Source organism: Neolamprologus brichardi, chromosome 9, assembly GCF_056152115.1.
Source record: "Neolamprologus brichardi isolate AB-2024 chromosome 9, ASM5615211v1, whole genome shotgun sequence".
In the NCBI taxonomy this organism is placed as follows: Eukaryota; Metazoa; Chordata; class Actinopteri; order Cichliformes; family Cichlidae; genus Neolamprologus; species Neolamprologus brichardi.
This window is the reverse complement of record NC_142112.1, coordinates 20,360,120-20,387,789: the sequence shown is the minus strand read 5'-3', so window position 1 is coordinate 20,387,789 and position 27,670 is coordinate 20,360,120. Positions and strand designations below refer to the sequence as shown.

Here is a 27,670-nt window from a genome sequence, read left to right as displayed (position 1 = left end):
ACATATCATTTGATTTTCAAGGTCAACTCCAGTTGATTGAATTATATGGTGATACACAGCAAGAGGATTTGGGGCATTACTTTCTTTAATATTCAGCTAAATTATTAGTATTGTACGTGCAGCACTGAAGGGACTATGACACATTTTTGTGATTCCTGTACGCTCACACAGAGCGACCCCTGCTCTTCATGCCAATGTTGTAGAAAAACCATTCAGCACTGGTTACACTTGGCTATTGTTGATGCTGACAGTCTCTCGGGCTTTGCTATTGGATATTATGACTTGATATTGTGTTTATCTATTCATCCTGTTCTCTTTTTAAGGCCACTTATGTAGAGTAATTGTAGCAGGTTAAATCATTCATCTCTGTATGGAAATAAAGTCAGTTGGGATTGGGGGATGTCCCTATGATATACAGTCATATGAAAGAGTTTCCACAGGATTGTGTGCAGTTGTTTGAAAAACTGAGCCCACTTCAGTAGCTTTTAGAATCACCTTTAGCAATGATAACTTCAAATAATGGTTTTCTGTCTCTTTATCAGTATCTCACATCGTTGAGGAATTTTGGCCCACTTTTTGTTGCCTCACTTCTTTAAGGCCTTATACACAGCATTCAAACCTCCAGGCCTCCAGTTGAAATCTGGAATTTGACCGGATCATTACAGCACCTTGATTCTTTGCTTTTTCGGCCATTCTGTTGTAGACCTACAACATTATTTATATCTACTTATTTTATGGGAAGCAGATCTGTGTGTAGGATCATTGTCCCGTTGCATGACCCAATTTCAGCCAAGCTTAAGCTTGGCCTCAATAGAGTACTTTAGTATACAGAGGAGTTCATGGTCCACCCAATGACTGCAAGGTGGCCAGCGCCTATGGCTGCAAAACAAGCCCAAATCATCACCCCTCTACTACTGTGCTTGGCAGTTGTTGGTCTTGTCTGTCCAAAGGACATTGTTCCAGAGGTTTGTTCAGAGCTAACTTGCAAACTAAGCATGTTGCCATGTTCTTCTGGCCTTCTCCTGACAAACCTTCCCAACAGGCTTTATTTATTCAGTCATTCTGTAATTGTTCTGTCGTGACTTTAATATTTAACGTGATAACCGAGGCCTGAACAGTCTGAGATGTAGCTTTCAGGTTTTTTGCATTTTTCTAAGCATTGCACAGCCTGACCTTGAGGTGAATTTGCCTGGATATATACCTCTGGTAAGAAGCTGCCCAAACATCTTTTTTCCCCCCTACAGAGGCACTCACACTTGTTGATCATCAATTAATCAAGGCCATTTGATTAACAGCACATGGCTGACTTCCTCCTCCTCATGAAAGCAGTAAGGGAGTCTCTGTTTCCCTCCTGTGTGCGAGCTGTGAGAGCTGCACATAAGTAGCCACTCAGTTCTGTCTGTGCCACTCACAATTAGAGATGAGTGTTATAGTGGTTGGATAGCGCTACATGAACATTAAATTATACCAAATTCCCAGCCCCATCCCTGGTGGCAGCAGCCACCAGGTTTAAGACCCTTACTGGCGGAAATCCTTGATGATGGTCAAGAGTGATCACTAATAGCTTGCTAGTCGAGACAATATTCAGGTCGTTCAGCCTATTAATGCATTCAATCAATATTATTTTTAAATCATTGTCGGGTGTCAGCATTTCCACATATAACTGACGTGTGACACCAGGATTCATGAGTACACAGGCGAACACATGGGTCAGATTAGCATCTCTGATATGTTTGAAATGCTCGTCTGTGTGAGAAGTAGCTACGGCTCTATGTGGTTGGAGTGATGGCAGCTTATTATACAAACATGGGTTAGTGATTTAATATTTAAAGATGATAATTTTTGTCAAATACACGCGAGAAAATGCCAACATAATACATATTAATATGTAGTGACTTACTGCCCATCTCTTCTATAATGCGTTTTTGGTATACAGTGTGAGGGTCATCACACTGCAACAGTTAGATTATACAGAACTGACCTGACAGCAGCTTACTCTGACTTATTAAACAGAGGATTGTAATGAATTTTATATTATTGAATGACATGTTTTATTACTGAGCAGTACCCATCATTGTACTGCTCCCTAGTGAGACTTGAAAGCTTGCTTGAATTAAGCAAACTTTCATTTAAGATGAAATGGCCATGTGTACCATTCCATATTAAATCTCTGTACAGATTGGTGGAAGCTGCAGTATACGGGGGCATATTAACTAGGAAGAATAAATTACAGGTCCTCACAGACTTGGCTGCTACTCCTACTTTATGTGGTGTAACTGCCTCCACCAGCAGGTTTCTCTTTGGCATGTTCCTACTGTCCTATGCGTCATGCCTGTCAATCTGCATACTGTTCCAGTTACTATCACATTTAACTAAATAATTTTTTTTTAAAGCTTGAACCCCTTTAAGCCTTGAAACTGTTTCAATGTGGCTTGTTAGACAGATATGTTTGCTGTGTGTGGTAAACCGGGTGTACTAAAAAGAATCATCTGATTTCAAAAGGCTGCGGTTTTTGAAGTAATGGAGATGGAAGCTTGTGGTAAATTTTAAAATACTGAGCTGAATATAAAGTTTTACATGCAAAACGTTTCCAAGTGCTAAATGTGTTCCCCTCTGGATGCATGGCATATGTCCATACAATAGTCAGACTCCCATACTTTTGTGAGCATGTCTGGAGTCACTGCAGCCGCTGTTGTTGTGCTGCCTATCGGGAAACACGTGAAACTCAGGAATCTGCTCTTTCTAACAGTACCTGTTTCAGTTGTTACCGTTGAACGTCTGTGGAATCGAAGCATTTTGAAATTGGATTTTACTTTTTCATAAACCCTGTATTAAGGGCTTTACACACCCGATGTGTAAAATCTGTGCAAATATTTTTTTGGACTCACCTATTTTTATTGCAGCCGTTCACACCGACCGCGTAATTTCGCTGGACAAATTTGCAGCATTTATTTATTAATTTTATTTTAGCCAAGCCTGATTATTCTGAGTCCAGTAGACAGATCTGAGCAATCAGACTGCTGCATTTGGCAGCATGTGCACTCGCAGCTCAAAACACGCACTGGTGCTCCATATACAAATAGTAAAACAATACTGTTTTACCTCAGACTCGGAGCTAGACGCTGCTCCAGGTCAGTTGGCTCTCTGGAATTATTTCTCTGCTTCTTCAGATGTGGTCCCAACTTCTCCAACAAGAGCTCGAAGTGCCCCACTGACACCCTAAAATATGTACAGCAACAGCTTCGACTCCTGGATCAAACCATAAAATTCTCTGTGCTGCTGCCTCCTCATGAGAACTGGATAAACCCAGAATCTCAGTTTCTTCATTTTTTCCCCAGTGCGTTTTTTTTTTGTGTTTTTTTTTTTTTGTGTGTTTTTTTTTTTTTTTTCTTTTTTCATAAGCGCTCAGTGTGTAACTTTATAGTGCAAAAGTAGTTCCTGGTTATGTTCCTGCTGAACGCAGCCTTGGCAAACATTGCATTTCTAATAACTGCAACAGGATGGTTGGGCTCACCTGCTCTCCACAAACACCTGAATCATCACATATAAGATTGTCCTCTCAAATTAATATGATGTCTTTAAACCTTTAAGGACCGGATTAGACTTTGTCAGTCCAAGATTAACTTCATGTTGCTGTTGACACAGGTGCTGGAATGATCTGCCTACTTTCTCTATTCAGGTGTGAAAAGCAAATATACTTTTGCTGATATTTATCATGATGGCAAACTGTTTTTCTTTTAACTCGTGGAACTAATGGATGAATAGAAGAAATTTGACAATAACTTGCAAAGTTTCAACCACAAAAGTCTCAAAGTACTCTGCTGTCATGTTAAAAATGCTTAGTTTGCTAGGATGAGCCTCAATGGGTTACCTAAGTGCATTTGTAACGGTCTCTGTGTGTACAAAAACCTTGAAGTTGATGGGTTGTTTACTAAATGACCATGATTTTTGTGTCTCCAGCTTTTCTAGAAAAGTCAGTGTGTAGTTCAGACTCCTAAACTCCATGTCTGATTTATAAACTTAGTAAAAAATGCATGTAATGTAATGAATAATTGTTATGCCAAGATTTATTTAAATAAAACCAAGTAAAAGGATTACCTTTGATCGTTATTTTATGGCAACACATTGCCAGATTTGAAGCAAAGTAACAGCTCAGGTCTATTTCATATGCCATTTACTGCTAAAGGATTTGCGATGCTTTAATTGGATTAATAAGTAATTGAAGTTTGCTGCTGCAACTGAGTACATGCACTTGGATGAAACACAACCTTAGGTGGCAGGTAGCGAGGGTGTTTTCCCAGAGAGTTTCTGGCCGTGTGCCCAAGTCCGGGCGACAGGCCAGCTCCTCTCACTTACACTCATATTTGTCATACCTCGAGTAAGCAGATGAGGTTGACCTCTTGTTTCTGACCTGATGTTTCGTCTTTACCCACAGAGGTGCGAGCTCTGTCCACACAAAGATGGAGCGCTCAAGAGGACGGACAACGGAGGTAGGTTTCTTCTTAGCTGCGCACACACTCATACATGCTGCCATCTGTGGTTAACCTCTTGTGGATTTTGTCATTAATTGCATGTCACCAGCAAGTTTAAGGGCTGTAAGCATGCTGGGAGAGTTATGTTGCTGTTTGTTGTATGTGCTGCCTCTGCAGCGTCCTTGCCAGTCCATGTTTTATGAGGGTGTGTCAGTGTGTGTATGTTTATGGGGGGGCGGGACAGGATGGGTATAGTGCGTAGCCTGTGAGGAGTCTCCACACCGGGTTCATTGGGAGGTCAGCTTGTTGGAGACTGTAAATATTCTGTGTGCATGTGAGTGTGTGTGTGTGTGTGTGTGTGTGTTTGAGTCAGGCAGAGAGAGGCACAGCTGTGGGATTGTGTCCAGGCCTGCAGGGAGGCATCAGGACAACACTAACACACACCATTTTACTACTTTCTCTTTTATTTTACCCTTCCCATGACCCCTCTCTCCCTCGTTTTTCCTCCCATTTTTCTTTCACAATCTTTTTCCCAACTCTGTTACTCCGCTCATCAGTTCCTCTTCACTTGTTGATCTGTGTGGTGGTAGTTGTTGTTTCAGGTGGGACCGTAATAAAGCAGAGCAAGGTCTGAAATGGGTATTTGATCCATCATGTTAACATATAGCAGACTGAGAAAAAAGGAATGGCATAGAAAGGCAGAAATTCAGTCTTTATCCGTCTTCCCGGTCTCCATTTTTAAGCTTATGGTTAAAAACGATCATTTTCAATCATCATCTGTCTTCATATATTTAATTGGGACTTGATTGAAACACATTTGGTTCTCACAGGTTGGTTGTAAGACATGTTAAACTTGAGGCAGCAGTTTGAAAACTTCGGGTGTTGATTTGGAGCGTCATTGTAAAGTTTATAACTGTACTGTGACAGCAGAGACCACATGGCTCCTAATGTTTTAAGTGTTTATCAAAGGAGCTAATAAGCCATTATCAGAAGCTCGCAGCCCTTTGCCTCATTTGTAACGAACCACATTTGAACTCTTTTGTCTCAGCGCGGTGGACTCTGTTAACTTCTTGACGTCACAGATGTCGGTAAAACGATGCTTTGTTCGGTTGTTGTGGGATTAAAGTGCGAACGCTGAGTTTGAGGAGGAAGGTTGTGCCAGTTTTATAGTCCTGTTTTATAGGCCTCTTCCAGATTCTTGGAGGGACTTCAAAACAACAACATGCCCCCATTTTACACTCGCTCCCTCCCCTCTGTCCCGCCCTCTGCCCTCCTCCCCCTGTCCCGCTCACCAGGTCAAAGGCAGGTCAGGGGTTCAACTGTAAGTTTAAGCCTGTTTTTGTTTCCGCTATGGGGGGAAAAACAGACACCTCCAGTGTAGCAGGAGACTCCCACCTCCATCTGACCTCCTGTTCACCTCCTCCAACTCCTCCTCAGCTCGTCGTCAATTCTGCTGCCACTCCACCATGCCTCACTGTCATTCTGCTGCCCCCAGTTTGTCTTCACTGACAGGAAGCTGTGCATGTGTTAAGGCTCTGTGAATGGCTGCTTAGGTAGATGATCACCAATTTACAAATGAAAGCATTTGAGATTCTAGATCGAAACTCCAAGAGATGCGGTTTACACTGTAAGTCAGTGTGAACCTCATCTCTTGGAATTTCGATCAGCAACCCTAAAGTCACATATTTAGGTTTGTGTGACACTGCACAGCTTTAAAGGAGATGGTTTATATATAATGTAGCTTCAACTAGGGGATAACCTTAAAGTTGAACTTTGTTGACATAATTTGCTGTTTAAAACAGGTGATAAATTATTGCAATACTAAGCATAGCACAAAATGGTAATAATTGAAATACTGTCACATTGTAAGTAAAGTATTGTAGTGTAACATCATATCATGGGGTATTCCCACCTCTAGATTCAGCATGGTGATTGGGAAGGGCCCACAGTGGCTGTGTTGGTTTGGGCTTTTAGTTTCAACCATTAAAAAACAAATAAAAGAAAAGTCAATTTTGTGATTGACCATCAGATTAAATTGTGTTTGTCCTCTGGGTTTACTGTGTCCACTTCCCACGTAAAGCTTTACTATATTGGGAAAACTTGAAACTGACAAAATGAACTTTGCTCACATTTTATTACTTTTGAGGACTTTTGCAGGCGGTTAACATTTCTACTTGTAAACTGTGAAATGTTACCACAAATGACCTCTGAACCTATATCTGGTAGACGTAGAGGGTCTGATAAGTCTTCTTTGTGTATCTTTACAGGCTGGGCCCATGTGGTTTGTGCCCTTTACATACCTGAGGTGGAGTTTGCTAATGTGTCAACTATGGAGCCCATAGTACTCCAGTCTGTGCCACATGAGCGCTACAATAAGGTAACAAATGTATCTATGCTCTTAGACTTTACAAAAACAGATGTATAATGTCATACTGTGAGTAATTAAGTCCAGCCGTTTTCACATGTGCACTCTGGTTGGGATAATGTCGGGAGAACCGAGTCCAGGCATTGTCTGAAGTTGCCGTTTCTCATTTGTAGCACCCAACAGGGAATTCTGTGTGTCATATGTTTTCTCACTACTGGAAATATTCCCTTAAGTGAGGTGGAGCGCCTGGGTAGATCGTGCAGGAGGCACTTCACATGGCCCAGATCAGTCCCTGTGAAATCTCTGAATAATTACATAGACTTTCTGCTGTCGCTCTGACAATGGAAAGTCCATTTAATGTCCAATCATCTGAAGTACATGTGTGAAAATGGCTTATGTGTTTAAATTGAAATGGGTTCCCCTAACTGTATGTTTGTGTGTACAGACATGTTATATCTGTGAGGACCAGGGGAGAGAGAGTAAAGCAGCCACTGGAGCCTGTATGACCTGCAACAAACATGGCTGCAGACAGGCCTTCCATGTCACATGGTGAGACTCACTTGCGTCGCATTAACCTCACTTGACAAAGACACACTTTGTTTCTTCAGCCGTTCACTTGCTTTCAAGACCTCTAGCTTTTAATGCTGACAGCACTGGGCAAAAAAAAAAAAAAAAAGCATGCCAGAAAATATATATTGAGTAACTTTAAATGTTAATATTGCCAACATGACCTTTAATGGTAGTTTGCTATGATTGCTTGTCTTACATTAGTTTAAGAGCTGAGCGCATTTATTGACCATCATAAATGCCAATACCACTATATCTGCAAACAGCTGGTATTGGCCGATGTATTGATATGTTGGGCTCTAATGCTAACTGGCTAGCAGTAGTACTCTTTGGTAATCCCACTTTGTTTTTCAAGAGACAGTAGTGACTTACTGAAGCACTTAACTTGCCTGTCAGTCCAAAATGAAAGGAAGAAGTAGTTCTGTTCTTACAGAGTGCATATTCTAATGGATATTTCACATTTACATTGGAGCAGCTGTGTAGCATTGCCACCAATGCTACTCATAGAAATCATCCAACAGCTAGCCTCTGTGGTAATTTCCAGGAGAGGCTACACATCCTCAGTTTCCAGCAGGGTCTTTGCTGTCACAAGTCCAGGAAATGAGGTTGGGTTAAGAAGTTGAAGAAGTGATAGCAGCTTGGTTTTGCATCCATACTGTTCCTTAATGGGATGCTAACTAGCTAATAAATTGGATTACGTCCTGCAAAACATGCAGCAGGAGCTTAGAAACTCCAGAACTCCACATCTCAAAATGAACTAATTTCATATTGTGCTGCTGGTAATGTAGCTCTGGGATGTCAAGCTTGTGTGTATTTGGATAAGTTTCTAGTTACTCACAATTATTAGTGGAGTACTGCATTGAATCTGCATTGTTTTCTCCAAGTAATTATGCACTGCTACAATCTGAGTCGTTATTCAAACACAAGTTTGTGCAATGAGGCACAATCACGATGAAAGTTTTTTCAGTATCTCTGGGTTATGTAACAGAAATGACAGTAGCCCTGTTTTAGAAAAAGGAAGTAGACCTTTTATTTTCCTCTTTTTTTTTTCTATTATTTTAATAAATATTTCTTCATCTTGTCCAAACCAATATTCCTCTTCCTCGTGTACAAATCATAATTTTTTTTGTTGACTGTCTGAATCGGTACATCTCTATTCCCCCCACCCCCCACTACTCTCCACCACAGTGCCCAGTTTGCAGGATTGTTATGTGAGGAACAGGGATCAGATGCAGACAATGTCAAATACTGTGGATATTGCAAATACCATCACAGCAAATTGGTAAGTGTACTCTCAGATTTTTGTCATTTTCCAGAGATAACTTGCCTATTGTGTGTCTGTTTTAACAATGTGGATGAGAATGTGTTTTCCGTTCCACTAACTACGATTGGTGATAAGCATGTAGACATAACACACACATCACACAATTACTGGTTTACTTTCAGCACAGTGAGAAATGCCGTTCTTTTATCTCTACTTTTGTGAATTGTACATAATCTTTTCTTTGGTATTTTTCTTCTATTCCCATCTCCCCTCTCATAACTGTCTTTCTCCTTAATGCTTTTTTTGTCACATCTTTCTCCTCCTTTTTCTCTCTCCAAACTTTCAAGTTGCCCCCCTCCCTTTAGCCAGCTTCCTGCATCTTTCAAAGACTTATCCCTCAGTCTCACTGCTTTCTTCTTTTTTCACCTTTTCCTTCCCCTCTATCTGTCTCACTCCATCTAGCGTTATCCGTTCTCCCATCGCACCCTCCACTTCCTCATCTGTTTGTCCAAAGGAAGCACTGGCTACAATGGACTGTCTTTGCAGTTGCTGGGGCCCTTTGAGCCTGTATTTTACTGAAGGGTCAAACGGGGATAGTCATTGCTATAATAATTGTGTAATATGACTTCTTGTTTTCAATTCAGTGTAGTTTCAGTTCGTTTCCAGAGGGCATCTTCTCATTTCAGTTTAGTTTTTGTTAGTTTCAGTGTTAGTTTTAGTATTTTAATTATTATCTTTCATTATTTCACAGAGAACATATGTCAAAGACGAGATATAGGAAAAGAGACAGGTATAATAAAAACACATGAAAGCAGTTCACTCAGTGTTGTAGACATCCAAAGTCTCAGTAAACATGTTCATCTGGGCTTCATCAACACTAACTACAGCCTTGATTATGACCAAAGACTGCCTAGCCCCATTTTCACAAGACAAGCAATTGTCAGTGTTACTTTTAGTAAGGAGCTACCCTTGTGGCCTTTCAGGACAGATGCTTTATTTTTAGTGGTCGGTGAAACGTAGTACTAGTGGGGAAAAACATGTTTTTACATTTTTTAACTCGCTGAGCCTTTTGAACTCTATTGCTGGCTTTTTAAATGTTACCATTTCCTTGGAGTTGACACTAAACTGATTAACACTGTATCAACAGTCTTCGTTGTTGTGATGTCAATGCAAATTTTACATACAATCGGCAGTTTGCATGTCAAAGCCGAACAACCAAAACAGTAGCTTATCTAGGAGAGGTAGTCTAACCTGTCTGGGTTTGGTTGGCATAGCAACATTTGTTTCTGACTATATCAGAATTGACATATTTTAGTGTGTTTGGCCTAATAAACATTTTACTTTGTAAACAGACTCAACAGCAGCTTCATTGGCTGTCGGTTGGGCTATGCCAAGAAAAAAGCTGCAGCTAAAGACTCCTTTCCCATTAAAAATGGAAAAATAAAATCCCAAAAGATATTATTGGCCTGTTACACAGAAAATCACACGAAGGCGGGCCTCTACACACTGGCCAGCTACATGTCACCATCAAGCAGAATTTAGTGACACAAAAGAGCTATGACAAGGCATATGAAGACAAAAATGTAACATATGGATACTCGGTGGATGTGTATCCAGACATTACTCGTGGTGCCACCAGTTTTGCATGCACAGCTCTGCATCAGATGGGGGGAGAAAAGCAAATGTGAAAAACAGGAATGAACTATTATGATTTGTGGAACAATGGTGGGATGGAACGAGAAGGCAGGCTTTGTGGTGTCAACACAAACACACGTGCACACACATTTTGCAGTGTTAACAAATGCCAATGGAAAGACTCATGCTGTTACATTGATCGCTTATAAATTACTTTGGATGGTGGGGCATAATGTCATTAACCTGGCACTGTATGGATGACAGGAATGTATGAGAGAGAAACATTGATGGAGAAAGCTGAATGGATTTCATAAAATGGCACTTGATGGATATTTACACCATGTTAGCTACATATTTTCAGTTGAATTGCTGAGTATCTAAATCTAATTGGAAACTTGGATTATCCAGCTTTAGTCTTGATTAAAGAGACATTTACTTCAGGTTATGTGAATTTATTTTTTTCTATATTTGAGGATTGTAAATGCACGGTTGGGCATTTCTGGCACACGGGTGATGGTTGCTGCAAAACTTTGTTACTAGCCTTGAACCCGGGTTTTAGTCAGAAAAGATTATTGGAGAAGTAATTTGGTGAAGAAAATGACGAGCTCTCAATTCTGCTTTAAGGTAGAGCCTTGTATTGTAGAAGAGAAGAAGGTTCAATAGTTGCTTCTGAGTGTCAGTTTATCATATAAGGCTTAAGGAAGCACAGTTCCTGGTTAAAGATCTGTCTTTGAGTGGTGTGGCTGTTATTTGAGGGAAGCGACAGCAATCTGGCCGAGGCTGAGATTAATAGCCAAGACTCCAAATATGTACCAGGAAGTCACTTTAATACTAGTTCAGGCAAAGCTTGAAATCAACATAAATACAACTTTACTTATAGTTAAGATTTTTACTATTGCCCACTAAGAAAAACCAATTGTTTTCCTACTGTGGAGTAGTAATTTCCTACACTTGCTTGACTTTGTTATATGTTACCATGAAATTAATGGCCTTAAATGTAATTTTTGAAATTTATTTCTTTTTGGCCGTATTGGCCTTTTTGGGGGTTTTGTTTTGCTTTTTTTGCCTCTGTTACTAAGCTTGCTCCTATAACTGCCATTTTTATATTTTATATGCAATGCTCATTAATGTTTTTTAATGATTTTTGAATTTTGACTTGTCCCTGAGTTCAGTCAGAATTTATTTATCTTTTTCAGTTTATTATATTTATTTTATTTTTCAATATAAGGGTTTTTTTTGGGGCCTTCTTTTGGACTTCTGTCTGTGGACTTCATCCAGTAACTTGGAGTTCCTCTTTACCTTTTAGCGAAGGAGCAGGGGCCGGGGTAGTAGGTCTCAAAGCTTAAGTGACTCTTCCACTCAGTGTATGGATAGACCCCCAGACACGGACAAGAAGGTAAGACAGCCTTAAGATCTTACCCTCTCTATGCCTCCCACCCACGATTGTGACTCCATCAGAAACATACGCGCTCATTGTTACATGCTCACACTGTGGAGGTACAGGCAGATACACAGTATAAACTTTGAGCAGCAGTTAAAATGAATGTTGGAGAATTGCATTTACGACAAACTTGAAATGTAGTTTTATTCATTTATTTTTAGCTATTTCTATCCAGATGTCCCAGAAATAGATTTTAAAGAGAGAAAAAGAGATTAAAGAGATTTTAACGCGTATGAGTTTGCAGAGCAATTTGTGGACAAGCAGAAGGCAAATGAGACGAAGCTTTGTGGAGGGTCAGTGTAGTCATGTTGCATATTGATCTGTCGGATTGGCTGTTCTATAGGTTTGTTTTTTACATAAAAGTTGGTGTAATAAAATGTTTTGATTTCCCTTTAATATATTTCTAAAAGGAAGAAAAACCAGTGGTTTTTGTTGTTTTTGTTGTTTGTTTTTTAAATACCACTGGTATGGGGGTGCTATCCCCTATACACTGTTGTTGTTGTGTTTTTTTTTTTAATATCTATCTATTTATTTATTTATTTATTTTCAAAGAGCCTAATACACATACAGCTAAGTACACAGCTGAGCAGGTAGTGTTTTTCAAATTGATCCCATTATCTCCCCTTTTCTCTAAAAAGTCCAACATACCAAATTTGAGCTCAAAATTAAGTCTGTTGTACTATTATGTTTGTATTACTACATGATGAAAATGATTAAAACCCTAGCTACATTTTCCATTGAAATGGATGACTGATGGCCTTGAAAGGAATGGACTTAGTATTTTTTCTTCATTTTTAATCAGTGCTTCTCTGAAGAAAAACTCATGGATTTGATTTTTTTTTGATAGCATCTGAGCTTGACTGTAAAATGTATTTTTCTTTTTTTTGTGTCATATCTAAAAACTCATCACTGTTTTCTACTATTTCTCTAAGCATGTCTTTTAAAATCAGCAAATTAGTTGAAGCTGATGTCCTATTGAGTGATGAAATTGTATTTCATAGATCAGGCAGCTGGGATGGCTGAGCTCCTCTGTGCCTACCAGTGATAACAACTTTAATGAATGTGAGATTAGTGTGACTTAATAACTCACGGCTGTTAGTTGAACATGTAATCACAGGCTGTGTGAAATCTGGATTTTTCAGTCAGTGTCAAGTCATCAATTCTACTTTTTGTTTGTTTGTTGTTGTTGAAGAAATGAACTTGGCATGTTTGTCTGCAGTTGAAACAAAAAACTGTCAGATATTTAAATATTTACAGTTTAATAGCACAATAAAATTTACTTAAAAATTCAATAAACAGTTTATCTGCCCTTTTTAAAGTTGTATAGATTTTATTATCATTTCCTCTAAACTCTCCAGATCCATGTCCTGTTGTGATAGTGCTTTAACTGTGGATTTATCCTTGCATCTTTGATTGTGCTTATCACCGGGGAGAGTTTAGCAGTCCACAGTGATTTATCAAAACAACGACTCCTGCTGCTTGATGGTGTCGGTGTTGGTGAAGGACTCATTGGATAAAACAAACAAGAACAAATGCTTAACATACTCAGACACTTAAAGCTGTTGTGTTTATGTGTGCATGACTGAAAATACTTTAGGCAAGGCCATCTCAGCCTGTCAGCTCACCACAGAATCACTATCTGACATGAATGAAAGGAGTTTAGAGGTGCTTCAGCCAGTTGAATTGTTTCACGTTTTTAATCGGGGTTATCTAACACCACTGCACAGATAAAGAGCAGATATTGTTCCAGAATAACAGAATAATTTTATATCCTAAAGCAGTTTTACATTGCTGGGAGAGCCTGAAGCGCACACATTTAGTTTCTGCATCAAAGACTGTGAACTTTGGACTTTTTAGATGTGGAAAAAATGATTTCAGTGTCCAATTATAACTATTAACTTAAACTGGTTCATATTTAAAGTCTGTATCAACAGAAGAGTAAATAAGCTGTGGAAATATAAGTGCCAATCCAAAGGTTATTTTTCTCTGAAGGTAAAAGCAGAAAAGAAAAGAATTTATTTTAAATATACGTCATTGTGTTTAATCTTGAAACCCCCGTAAGTGTTTCAAGAATGCATACAGGAGAATTAATGAATGCATGTTAGAGAAAATCAGCTCAGTAGATTATGTTAGTGACGGTGAGCTGCAAGCGCTTTTTGATGCTTTGAATTTTCACTTTTCTCCTGTTATTGTGTTTTGTTTTATTTTGTTGTTGTTTTTAATACAGAGGGGGGAAAAGATAATATATTTTAATTGTGTTAACTTGTAGCAATTTGTGGCATCAGAATTAGAATTATATGGCACATTTTGTGTGTGTGTGTGTGCGTGTGCGTGTGTGTGCGTGTGTGTGCGTGTGTGCGTGTGTGCGTGTGTGCGTGTGTGTGTTCGCCACGTACTACTCTGTCTCACTGCCTTGGCTTTTGTTAATACTGCCTTATTAGCATTAGAGTATCCCCCTCCTTGCTCTCTTACACACATGCGCACATAAACACACCATCCCCATTCCTGGGTCAGAGATCAGTATGCTCAGATTTGTGAGTGTGTGTGCGTTCACATGCCTTTGTTATGTGGTTTGGAGGCTCAGATGTATACCCACCTCATGCTAGACCTTGCAGTCAGCCAAGATCCCCCATGCTGGCCGCATAGAAAAGGCCCGCAGGAAACACACACATCCATACACACACAATGGCTGGTCAGAAATCCTGCAGGAAACTGCACAGGGGAATTCCTGCTAGGCCAGGCCGGATTATTTTCCCCTGTACTTCCTGTTCCTCTCTTTCTGCCCGTCTTCTCTCGCCTCTCCTCACCCCCTGCTCCCTGCCCGTTTGCCCCCAACCCTCCCCCCAAGACGATGTCCTCCTGAGGCTGTTGTGTTGAATTGTGAAGCCATAAAATATGAAACTACATCAAATTATTAACAGACAATAGTTTCTCTTCCCATAATTGGTACCGGCATTTTCTATATTAAATAAAACGATAACATGTTACATTTTAAATAATTAATTAAGGCAATAATACTTGTTATGCAGGTTACAGCAAAGAAAAGTGCCAAAATGTGTGTGCCTCATAGGGCTGTTTGTTTTAACGTAGCTGTACTGAAACGAATTGGGTAGTGAGCTTTGTAGTTAAAACTGTAGTGTAGATAATCTAATTTAACATGATTAAATGTTGAATAATTACAGACTCTTGATTGGAAAACAAGTAATTTGAAGAAATGAAAAATGTATGTGAAATGAAGTCAGTTGAATTGATAAATATTAATAATAGAGTCTGAATTTCAATACACATAGATGTAGCGAACAAGGGAATGGAGGTTTCTGTGCTTGTATTCTGCAAACTGTGAAGAGACAGAAGCAAAAGTGTTTGTCTTTAAAAGTAAATCTCTCTTAGAGGGCACGTGATCAGCATTCGACATAGACGGAGAGGATTTCTGCCCACTGCTGAATTGTTCATTGTTCAGGGGTTTGTTGATAAATAGATGCACTCATCATTACCCGCCACCACTCATATTTACCCCACACAGTCTCAAAGCCCTCTCGGACATGTCAAATGATCAGGCTGCCAACGGTCAGCGTTAGAGAAAGAGGGGACAGAACATGCTGAAAGGCTTTGTCTCTGCCTGTATAATCAATTGACCTGATTGATAAGAGTGTGTCAGGGTAACATTGTGCATTTGTTGTGTTTCCCACGCCCAGTGCTGTGGGCCTTCTGTGTGTGTGTGTGTGTGTGTGTGTTATCCGACCCTCTCAGCTCAGGCTCTGTCCATCAACACCTACCTCTGGAATGTTAATGAAAAACAAAAAGGGAATCCCAAAGAATTTACCTCTTTCTCTCCGTCACTCTCCCTCTTGCCATAATCGTAACATCTTTGTGTTGCGGCAGAAGCAGCGTGGATCATTTGTCTGTTTTGAATCACTACCTCTACCCTGTATTTCTGTTTGTTTTCACACTCTTTATAGCCAGCGTGAAAGCTAAAGCACATTTCTTCAGGGTAGTTGCAAACAGCTGGTTGATAACTGGAAAAATGGCCAATGAACCAGCATCAGTTGTGATAAAATATAACTGACTTATTGATTAATAAATGGTGGTTAATTGGTTTCCTGTAAATATAAGCCCAAATGAGGGGCCATTATAGAAATGAGACTGGAATTATTAATTATTATTAAATATTACTAAACCCCATAAACAGTGTTTGGCCAAAAGAGCAGTTTAAAAAAAACTGTCTTTCTCAAAAGAGCATTTCAAGTTACAAAACTTAAATGAAAAATTCAGAGGTGATCTTATGTCTGAAGATATAAAGCCTTGGTAAAAAGCTGTGACATGTGATACTGAAAATGTAGGCGAATCTGTTTTTAACTACTCCAACTAATAGAAGTTAGGAAGTTAATGAAAATAGTCAGGACTGGAACCTGTTTTAAGCTTCAACACATCCTCTGAAATACAGAAACCAGCAGAAGTCCTAACCTCATTAACGGTTAGCATTAACGGAAGCTGGCATGCGGAGATGTCGCACTGGAGCTGCAATCTACTGATTCGGCTGGTGATGTCTGTTAACTGCCACTCGCAGAGGAAGTCTGGCTAAACTGTCACAATCCGTCTCGCAATCAGTCCTCAGCGAAACCGCGGGTGGGGAAGAGAAGGGGGAGGGGCCGATTATGGTGTTTCGGTGTTGTTGTGACATCGAACATCCCGAGCATGTCGAGTCCCACGTCGTCTCAGGATCGCTGCGTATTTTCACCATATACCTCCAAGAGTGTGTGTGTGTGTGTGTGTGCGCGAGTGCACGCACGTGAGGCTACGTCTGCTAGTACGCACGTACAGAAAAGTGTCAGAGTGCGGGGCGTGCATGTGAGGTGTAAATGCACTGGCACCCAGCCACCACCTCAAGGGTGCGAGAGAGGGGTGGCGGTGTGTGCGTAGGTTTGTGAGGGTGTAAATTGAGCTGTGATGGCCCAAGAAAAAGGATATGATTGGGTGAAGCGACAAGACCTTGCACGCATCAGCACGAGCGCAATGCTCAGCTCTTTACCGCAGCATGCTAAATTGTTGTTGCCTCCTGGTCCCCTTTTATCTCTCTTCCATCACTCTCTTTGTTTTTTGTGGATCGCCAGGCTTTCATCTCAGATTGAGTCTTTGAAATGCACTGCGGCTTCTTTCTCTGCCTCTCTTCACTGAACACACATGCACGCCGACTCAGTCTCCTCCACTTAGGTGCTTACATCCCATCTCATGCATTAGCTTTTCCGCCAAGCACTTTTAAAAAATGGTCTAAAATGTCCCCATAATCATTTTTTTTCTCCTTCCTGCCATTTTTAGTCTTTTCCTAGTGTTTCAAATATCCAAAGAACTAAGGTTCTTTTTTCTGGCTTTGTCCTTATTTCTTTCCTCCATTCATGTGCTGAAAACCTTCACTCATCTGTTTTCTCTTCCCTCCCCTCCAATTTCAATCAGAAACATAAGGAGCGAGACCGGCACAAACCGAAACACAAGAAAACCTCCATGGACATGTCCCCCTCCCTCATCCTTCCGAACATCATGGTCCCAGAGAAGGTGAGAGCACCCCTCCTTTGTTTTGGTGATTAGTAACATGTGATTAAATATTAGAGTCAGAGTGGCTTACCTTGATTTATCTTTGTTAAACTCTTATATCCCTAAAACATCCTGTGACCTTGATGTATTTTTCACTCATCTTTTTCATTTGGCTGTGTTTTTGATAATTTCCCTTCCTGTTCCGCTGTTTTGATTTTCTTGTCCTCCCTTTTTCTCCCAATATCCTTTTTTCCCATCATTCTCCCACCCTTCCTCCCTCCCTATTCATTTATTTATTTTTTTTAACCTTCTTACAGACCTATAACAGTGGCAATTCAGGGGGAGGTGTCTCCTCTCTGCAAGCGTCTTCGCAGAAGCGATTAGATGACAGCGCAGCACGTTTTACCAACGCCAACTTTCAGGAAGTGTCGTCTGCTCACTCTGGCAGCAGTTCCAAGGACGCTTTGGCTGCAGACAGCGTCAAGGCTGCGACTGAGGTGAAGAACAAGAAGAACAGCGGTGGAGGTCACACGGTGGGACCGAGGGGCGGCCGCAAGTCTCTCACCTCCTCAGGGAAACCCCTCCCCTCTGCTGTGGTCACCATGGCAACTTCCTCTACATCTGCCTCAGCTTCAACTGGGCCTTTCCATCAAGGTGAATTGATGGTTGCAAATGGATCTCAATATTTCTCTTCCCCCACACACACATGGCAGTTAGAAAAGTGAGGATGCAACGATGGCTCATCTGGTATTTTTACCCTGCCCACCCACAAGAAAAACTGCAAATGCATTAAAATTGCAAAGCGTTATTTAAAACCTGAATGAACTTTTGATTCTCTGGTTTTACGGGTCCGCTTGTGCTGTGTCATTGACTGGATATCAGTCGGGCACCAGACTTTTGTCTCTCGCCGTGATAAGACTGTTTTGTCTCGGCTCTGTAATCTGGGGCCCTGTCTGAGAACAGCCCCGCGCACACAAACACAGGCCGACGGAAAATATGGGGAGGTCATGACGTGAAAGGAGTCACTGTTCACTCCTGTGTGCTCCTGTGTTTTGCGCTGTTACAGCCTTGAAGCCCTTGTCAGTTGTGTGTTGTTTTTGTCTAGCAGAGAAATTGTGCATTGTGTGCGCTTTCAAGAAACTGATGCAAGGGAGGGCTGCTTGACGAGGAAGGGCTGACTGTAGAGCAGATAGAGAGCATTTGAACTGATAAATGTCTATTTTTGTTATCTTGTCGCTCTCAAGATGATCGAAAGGAGTGTGTTCTGGAAACTTGTACAGCTCTGATGTGTCATGCCTCTCCTCTCTTTGTTCATTCCTGTCCCACCCGTCTTTCATCCACCCAGGCCTCCTGTTGACCAGTGCCAGCAAGACCCCCTCTGCCCCTTCCTCCTCAGACTTCCTAAGTTTCACAGATTCATCGTTGCGTCCCGGTGGTGGAAGTACCTTCTCCTCCCCACCGTCTTTCAGCAGCTGCCTTGTGAAGCCAGGCTCAGAGGGTGGAGCTTCAGAGGGAACTACAACTCTCTTTGGTTCTCTTATGTCTGCAACCACAGCTTCAGCAGGTGCCACACTTCTTTTTCTTAAAAAACAATATCATTTTTGTTTAACTATTAAAAACATGTAACAATCACATTAACCAATGGGAAACACTGTTCTTTCTCATCATTGCAGTGGGTGGAAAGCTGTATGAGAATTCCCACAGTCACACAGCGAGTGAGACGACAAGCCTCGTTGGGTCCACTGGCTACAAACGGCCTCAGCCCTCGAGCTCAGGACTGGGGATCAGCGGAGCAGCTGCGGGAGGAGGGGAAGATGGGGTAAAGAAGAAAAAGAAGGGCAACTGGCGAAACAGATTTGGACCTTGCTTTACCACAGACGTGAAGCCTTCTGAGCCCGCACCCTCCCTAACTCTCCCCACCACCTCCACCGCCAACACCACCTCCTCCTCCACCGCCTCGCCTTCCTCCTCTTCGTCCTCAACGCTCTCAGGTCGCCCATGCTTAGTTTCCAGCAGTGGATTAGGGGTTGGGGTAGGAGGAGGATCAGGAGGTGGAGAGAGGGGGCTGGGGGTCATGGGCGTGAGCGGTGGGATTCAAAAGTCGCCGTCACTCCTCAGGAATGGGAGTCTGCAAAGCAATAGCAGCTCTACAACCACTGGGTCAGGTAAGGACGACTGAGAAATGTGACGCACAGCAACGTTTCACAACCCCTTTTAGAGTTTCGGAGACTTGAAGCCCGTCTGTCAGTTCTCATGACAGAATTAACTTTATAGTTTCGCTGTAGCTGAGCAAATAATGAAATCAATTTTGGCAACTGAAATGAGGAACCGTGCTGGTCTCATTCAAGATCTATGGGGTAGTGACTGTGTGACTTGTAAGACCCCATTGTGCTCTCCAGTTTCATTACAATGATCAAAAGGAAAGTAGTTTGTGTGAGGCATTGTTGCAGCAGATTTTCCAGCTGCTGAATGTTGCAAAGGTGTATGAATGTAACACACCTGGGCAGCATATTTTAAATATTGAAAATCAGAAATGGCCAGAGCCGATGACACCTCCATGTTTGTGTGTAAGAGTGTGGGTCTGTGTGTTCCTGCACACACTTGGAAGTGGTCTGTATGCTTTTTTGTTGTTGTTGTTGTTGTTTTTTACTTTCTCATTGTGTGTTCAGTTGCTTGGCAACTGTCTTTATGCTTTGGAGTTTCCCTGATGGAAATGGCTCAGCACAGCCCGCACATCCCACATCTCCCTTTTCTTCCAGAATCATCACCCTTTTGTTTCTCCCTCCTGCTCTCAGCTGCTCACACCTACCTGCCTTCTGCATACAGAACCAACACTCACCTGTTGATGCTGTGTGCAGCTGGAGCTCTTAGAGTGCTGACACCCATACACGTGCACGCAAAGAAAGTGGACATGGTTATTTAAATTCATGCTACGGATGAATCCACTGATTAAGCTCAAATCCGTTGCTGATCACTAGGCTGACTTCTGTGACTCTTTATCTCATATTTAGGATATTTTTGATTTAAACTTTTCTAAATTGTCCTTTTTTCCCCCACTAGAAGTGATCGTTTTGAGTGATTGATTAGCCCTACATCTGTTCTTGACCTGTAGCTTTAAAACTTGTAGCTGTGATGAGTATTGGACATTGCAGCTCAGCACCAGATGGATTGGACTGCAGCGTTCACAGAAAGCGAAGATTCAGGAGTAATTTTGTTGTTTGCAACAGAGCAATTTGTAAAATGTGAAAAAGGATGCGATTCTGATCAGAAATGTGTTGCTAGGCATTGGATGGTTGGCGGTCTTGATTTGCATTGTGTGTGTAGGAGTCGTACTTTTAATGGGAATGTTGTATTCTTGCAGCTCTCTGCCTGAATCAAACCAAAATCGTAACCATTCAAAGCTTAAGTGTGTTAAAACTACAGTCTTCACAAATGCTCATCTTCTGTTCTGCATTCAAAGGTGGGTTTACTTTATATTCTAGTTGTTTTGGTCATGAGCGGGTGAGTCAGAGGACTGGTTTTGTTTGCTTTCTGAATTTAATTTTTTGCAGCAGGGGTGGTTGAGCTTGTTTGTGATTCCACATCCATTTTACTTTCTGGTTCTTTTTCCTTGAGCAGTGGGGGCATTTCGGACTTCAGCTGGCGAGAGAAGATAGGGCAAACAGTGGTGGTTATGTATGACTGTGCATCATACGTATGCGACTGTGAGAAATTAAATCATGTGTTCTTCTTCCTACTGTAAATATTTAGCCAGGGGTTAATGCAGGGCAGTAATGGGGAGGATCTTGGTGTTTATCTCCCCCTCCTCTGTCCTGTCTGCTGACTCCACCGTGCTGATGGATAGATAGTTAGCCTGATAAATATGTGGTGTTGGGTGGGGAGAAGCAGGGGGTGAGATTTTGGCTGGGTTAATGTTTGATGGCAGCGGGGTCACCGATGGGACGGACAAGCTCGCAGTAGTTTTGGTGTGTGGGGGAGGAAAGACGCAGGGTGAAGCAAAATTTATTCACAATGGTGGGAATGTATGTATGTATTTAAAGAAAAGGAAAAGCAGACAAGAAAACAAAAGATATCATTTATTCTTATATTTATTAGCTAATTTATGAGATTATTTTTACCCCTAACACTTTTTTTTAAATGAATTTCCTCAATTATCAGCAGCTTGGTGTCACCTCTGCAGAGCACATGTGAGAGGTTGTGAAAGCAAGGAAATACTCTGTGAATAGGATTTAATTTAAATAACAAATTAAGCTTAATGTTAAAATATGAGCATGTCTGTTATTAAAGTTTGCAGGTGTGTAATAAATAAAGTAACATCAGAAGAAATTATTTAAAGATTCACAAATGTCAGTATTTTAAGGCAGAGAAAAATAAATAAATAAATAAATGTAAAAAAAACAGTAAATGGAGATTGGTTTGTAATTAGTACTTTTTGGGGGGGATATTGTGTGATATTGTGCCACATTACAAGAAACAGAGAATTTATTATAAAAAAAGGGACTGCTAAATGGCTCACATTAAAGAAAAAATACAATACACACACACACACACACACACACACACACACACACACTCAAAATATATTAGATTATGTTGGGCAGCATAGAGAAAGTACAGTTGATATGAAGGCAACATCTACCAAACAACACATTTAAAAATAATATATATATTTTTAATGTAAATCAGAATATTTCCAGGTTTTTACTATTAAATTGTAGCAAATGAGTTTCTAGTTTTTTAAAAAAAAAGTTTAGAGTAGTTTAGATACCTGAATATGCCTCTTCTTATACTTATTGTGGAAACTGTTAAATTTAGTTTGCCGTTATTGACTCTGAAACCGACACGCCTTTATCAGTCTACCACAAACCCACGTACGTTTTCTGATGCACACACTCATTGTGCGTGTTACAGTTGCTGTCCTCGATTTGCCTCTAAATACACGTCTGTTTATCTTTGGTGGTAGAAAATTGTCAGAAAAACAAAAGGCTTTCTGTTGCCGAGACGTTTGTCTTTACATAAACATCTCCACATTTAAACTCTGATGAAGTAACTGTCTGCACTCTGTGGGAAAACAAGCTGCAAGGCTCCAGGAGAAAAGACACTGAATCAGACGTTAAATAACAGAATGTGACGGCATGCACTTTGTTTAATTTAATGTCATCTTTTTTTATGTTCAGCATATAGACAACACAGATTTCCTCGTGAGATAATATCAGTTCAAACTAATCAAGGTGGAGGTTTTTCAAGCTTACAGGCGTAGTGAGCAGGAAGGGAAAAGGAACAGGAAAGCTGGGCGATGGAGGCTGTTGTGCTTCAGGGGCTTAACAGTATTGATCATACAAATAGGTTATAAGTTTTACAAGCTCAGGTTTGTTTGTGTGTAAAGAAATATAAATATATATATATATATTTTTGTTCTTTGTCTTCTTTTGAAAAAATCTTGGCACGAAAAGCAGTAATTAAATCTTAAAGGGAGCAAAAATACAGGTTAAGGTTAGCAAGTCCCCTTGATGAACAGCAGCTTTGTTTTGAATGGCCCTAATACACCTTTTTCAGATTATTTATTTATTTATTTATTTATTTAATTGTCAGCACAGCCCGAGAAGTGTTAAACCTCTGGTCGATCTTGTAATCTACTTTTTGGCTAATTCCTGTGAATCAATAAATTTGGAGCAAAAAGAAAGAAAGAGTTTAGGAATTATACTAATTGTAGATGTTGAAAATATAATTGGTGTGCATGAGTAATTCAGTGTACATGAATTTAGTGTACTTGTTAAATTTGCGGGACAATTTTCATTAAAATCTTATGAGTTTGGGGAAAAAACTTGGGTTTAGTTTGGTGATCTAATTCAGGAAAATAAATTAAACCCTTTTTTAAAAGTGAGGATCAAATATTGCATACACGCACTGTGACATATAAATGACATTCAATTTTGGGACATTTAAATTACCCTCTGTATTATTATATTATAATGGAAATTTGAATTAAAATGAACCTTTTCCCCCCTCCTCCTGTTTCCTGCACTGTTTTTGCACCATCCCTTTGTGTGTAACCCATTTCATCAATGGCATTAGCTAAACTCTGATGAATTGTTGGTTTGGCCTCTAATCCAGCTGCTAAAAAATCTTGCAGGAGCTCATGCCCCCTGAGTCTCAGCAGCCCTGCTTTGGGTATCAATTTTTCTGGTGCATATTACAAAGTGTTATAAATAGTATGTAGGCCCATGTAGTGTGCTATCTCTCTCCTTCTCCCTCCCTCCCTCCACCCCTCCCCTCCTGGCACAAAGATCTCTTGTTCCCCCAGTGAATGCGTGCTGCCCTGAGCCATTCAGGCTTTTGTGGGCCTGAGGGGCCCCTCTCTCTCCCCCCCTCCTCTGATGGGGTCAAAGGGGGGCAGGGGCAGGGTTTATCCCTAGTTAGTGGACGAGCACAAGGGTGTGTGAGGGGAGGAAAGAGAGCGAGCAGGAAGATAAGAGAGCGCAGTGTTTTTTGTGGATGTGTTAAAATACAGGAATATGTATGCGTGGGTGAATTACAGCAGTTTATATTTTAACTATAATATATAATTGTTATTTTTAATATGCATATGGGTAAAATTGATGTGTTTTGTTTGCAAGACAAAGAGCACAAAAGGGAAGAACACTGTTTTGTCTCTTATCCCTCATCTCAGTCCTTAAATATTTGATTTTAAGTAATTTGTGGTGTGTGTGTGTGCGTGTGTGTGTTTCTGTAATTATTGCAGTTGAGGTTTTTTTTATGACTATAAAGACACTAAACTATCTTACTGCACACAAGCCTGCATACTGAACTGTTCATTACATTTGTTGAATTTATTAATGACACATTAAATTTCTAACAGATCTGCTGTTTGTTGAAACTTTAATTTCCTTATTTCTGTTCCTCTGGTGATTTTTTTTCCCCCCCATTCATTCACCCTGTATTTTTTTTTTTTTAATTGTTGTTGTTTTTTTTTTATTAAAAAGGGTCAAATGAAGTCGATTTAAGACGGGTAACAAGAAATATATTTACACTTACTGCGCAAGTGCGTGACAATTATGAAAACAAGATAATGGCGGTAAAACAATGAATAAATTATTCTGAGAAAAATCGACTGTTAAAAATCTAATGATGCTTTCTAAGTCAAAATTGACTTGTATAAAATAACTGCATGGTCTGCATACAGTGTGTAAACCAAAAGATGTACCAAAAATCAAGGCCGGTGTAAAATTTTAAAGCAGTCTGTTATTCAGACTTTTAGACTAGACGCTAAAAGCTCACATGTTCCTAGTACAAGTACTTAATACTATTCATGTAACCCATGACGATGTGACAGCGAATCATCATACACGGCAGCAGGGCACAGAAATGTAGATCTCCTCTACTTTTGCTAAACTCTTTGTTTAATCATCTTAATAAACTGCTTATTTCTCCCCAGGTGTTTTCTCTGTTGCCGATGGGTCCTCATCGGGGACGGGAGCCGTCACCATGGGCGGAGCCAACTCAGAGTTGTCACAGCAACAGCAGCCCACACCTTCTCTAGCCCCTCCCTCTCCATTCACTGCCACAGCGCCGCTAAACAGCACGGCATCAACACACGTGAGTCTGCGCTACAACCTTTCTACACTCACGTATATGGAAATACACGCTCATCAAACCCACCATGACGCACACTCTGTCTCTCTCACACACAAACACACACACACACGCACACACAATCTATTCAGCACCCTCTACATCTGCCCATTCATCCACATCTTTGGCATCTTTGAGCTGAAGTGCAGATAAACTGTGGGAATACAAATAAACCAAAGCACACTAATTAAACGTCTTCCGCACCAAATCTCTCAGCACTATTGTTAATCCTCCGCACGTTAATTGTGTGTGAAATGTGTGTTTCCCGACCTTGTGCGCATTGTGTTTTCTCAGCTCAGTTATTCTGTAGCCAATGGTGAGGTTGCACCTGTAGAGGGTCACTGTGGCTCATTCAGAGCACAAAAATAAGTCGTCTTAACATTTCAACTACAGCCTAATTAGTTTTTCCTAAGTCTAGCAAGCGAGGTCTGTGAGAAAATACTCGAGTTATTTTTATTAATGAAACTGATAGAAATCTGTTTCTGTGACACAGAGGGAACATTGATAAATCATCTTTTTTTTTTCCCCTCTTTTTGAAAGCGAGTACACATTCAAGTTCCTCTATAATGAAATGCTAGACAAACCCACCAAGGCTCTGTGTTGTTATAATATGCCGGCACGTTTATGATTTTTATCATGTCACTCAATGGGGAGAATGGTGGCGGGGGTGGGGGGGCTTCTGGGCCAAGCTGGGAAAGCACTCATTCACAATACATTATGTGAGAAAGTGGAGAGAAATCAAGGCTGCGTAATTAAAGGAAATCAGTCCTATTGTGAAACATTTAAGGATTTTTCTTTTTTTGTGGGGGGGGAATAATGGAAGGGAAATAAAAATGGTAAATTTTTAAATGTATTTCCATTTAAACCTCATATATAAAAGCAGCAGTTAAGCACTTTGAATGAATTATCCAAGACCTTTCTCAATATTTAGGCTTTTCTTCATTTTCACTGTGCACTGCTGGCTCATATAACCCTGATATGCAGTTTTAAGGTTGTTGCATCCAACGTGATCAACTCGGCCCCTTTCAAAGCACCTATCTCCTAGAAGGGTGCAGCTCTTCTTCAATCACTGACCCCAGTGTCCGTCCTTTCAAAACGTCCCCAAAGTCTGCATTCTGTCTCTGTCCACCCAGCCCCATCTTTCTCCCGTGTCCACTTACCACCTCTCTTTCGCTTTCTTTCTCTCACACACACACACACACACACACTTTCTCTCACCCTCGACCTTCCTTCTCTCCGTCCCCATCCATTTCTCTTCCCCCCCCTCCTCCAGTGTCCTGTGATGTAATGACATCTGACAAGCACCACAGTAGGGATGGAAAGATAGATGGTGGGAGGGGAGGGGTTGCAGCGACTGTGTGTTTAGGGGGGTTAGCGCTCGCGCTTTGGATTCGCTGGCTCTGCCTTCATCTCACCCTGCTCCTTCTCTGTTCAGCACATATTCTAGAGGACGGGAGGCCCAGGGAAGCACAGGATATCACGCCTGTTTTCTGCATGTATAGAGGAGCTTGGGTTGCGGCTGTGTGCGAGTTTGTGTGTCTGTGAGAGCGAGAGAGAGAAATGAGAAGAGAGCTGCAGAAAGGAAGCATGAGGGCGACTTAATAGAGACGGTTTCTTTTTTCCCCCCACAGTTCTTTTCAAATTGTTTTAAACATGTGTGTTAGTTTGTAAAGTGTGATGCAGGCCTTTGGGCAGCAGACAAGTGAGCGCACACATTCACACACACACGCACACTTTAAATCGAATTGGGAGTAATTACACAACTATAGAAGGATGCCAACAACAGGCTTTCCTCTCTCTGTGTGTGTTGGTGTGTGTGTGTGTGTGTGTGTGTGTGTATGACTGGGTGAATGACAGAGACCATTTGCTATTTTCAGTGCGCTAGCAGACTCTTGGCCTACTGTTATTGGCTATCAGCCCAGGACAGAGAAAGGGAGTGCGAGAGAGACTTTAATGAAAAATGAATGTAAATGAAAAATGAATGTTGATGGGAAAGGGGGCAGGATTATGGCACTGGGAGGAGGAAGAGGAGGAGGAGGACGGGGTGGGTGTAGAAAGAAATCTGAAGTCATTTCAGAGGAGGATGAAATGGTCAGAGGGAACAGGTTCCATTTTTGGAAATTAACCTTTAATAGGAATTGGAATTTGCAGGATGTTTTCCAGATTTTCTGTATTTACACCTGCTGTGTGCATAAATTTCTGATATGAGATCATGGCTTTCAGGCTTTTTTGTTTTATTCCTCTGAACCTCTCCAGAAATTTAAACAAATATATCATAATCACCCCTAAAGCAGTGGGACAGAATACATAAACACACAGGAGTTTTACCGACTCTCTAAAGCCTGGATTTGTGTTTTTAGCCTTCATGTAACTGGTCTTTATGACGTATTTATTTCAGCTCAAAATCAAACAATTTTACTCAGAGTTTTCTGATTGGAAACAAAGCAGAGAAAGTGTAGTAAAGCAAACTTACGCAAACTGTCAGTTTAAGCTGTTTTAGTTAAGTAACGATGTCTGGCCTTCACAATTTTTCCACATGTAAGCTGGACGAGAAACTCCAACCTTGTTTCCAACGATGGATTTTAAATGCTCCTTTTTCCCCCTCATTTACTCCTCAAAACACTAGTTTTTGTGCAATCAAAATGGTCAGCCATTTTGTCCTTCTAGATGGACCTGATTCTCCTGCTCATGCTCCACCCTCGCTGTCCTCACTCTCTGTCGACCCCACCCTTCACTCCACAGTCCTTATTTGGGAAATGCCTTAA

The 27,670-nt window shown here is 40.9% G+C and overlaps 1 protein-coding gene across 3 annotated transcripts in view; it reads left to right on the top strand.

Moving 5' to 3' along the window:
- Window positions 1-27,670, top strand: part of mllt10 (MLLT10 histone lysine methyltransferase DOT1L cofactor) — a 46,465-nt gene that overhangs the window by 5,600 nt on the left and 13,195 nt on the right. For 2 of the 3 annotated variants that reach the window (XM_035909417.2, XM_035909418.2), the window contains exons 3-12: window positions 4,436-4,490; window positions 6,740-6,849; window positions 7,283-7,386; window positions 8,593-8,686; window positions 11,610-11,699; window positions 17,196-17,294; window positions 17,591-17,927; window positions 18,619-18,837; window positions 18,947-19,438; window positions 24,709-24,869. In XM_035909417.2, the coding sequence (XP_035765310.1) occupies window positions 4,436-4,490; window positions 6,740-6,849; window positions 7,283-7,386; window positions 8,593-8,686; window positions 11,610-11,699; window positions 17,196-17,294; window positions 17,591-17,927; window positions 18,619-18,837; window positions 18,947-19,438; window positions 24,709-24,869 (1,761 nt within the window). The remainder of the gene's footprint in view (window positions 1-4,435; window positions 4,491-6,739; window positions 6,850-7,282; window positions 7,387-8,592; window positions 8,687-11,609; window positions 11,700-17,195; window positions 17,295-17,590; window positions 17,928-18,618; window positions 18,838-18,946; window positions 19,439-24,708; window positions 24,870-27,670) is intronic. The other variant, XM_006794662.3, reaches the window with a different exon arrangement.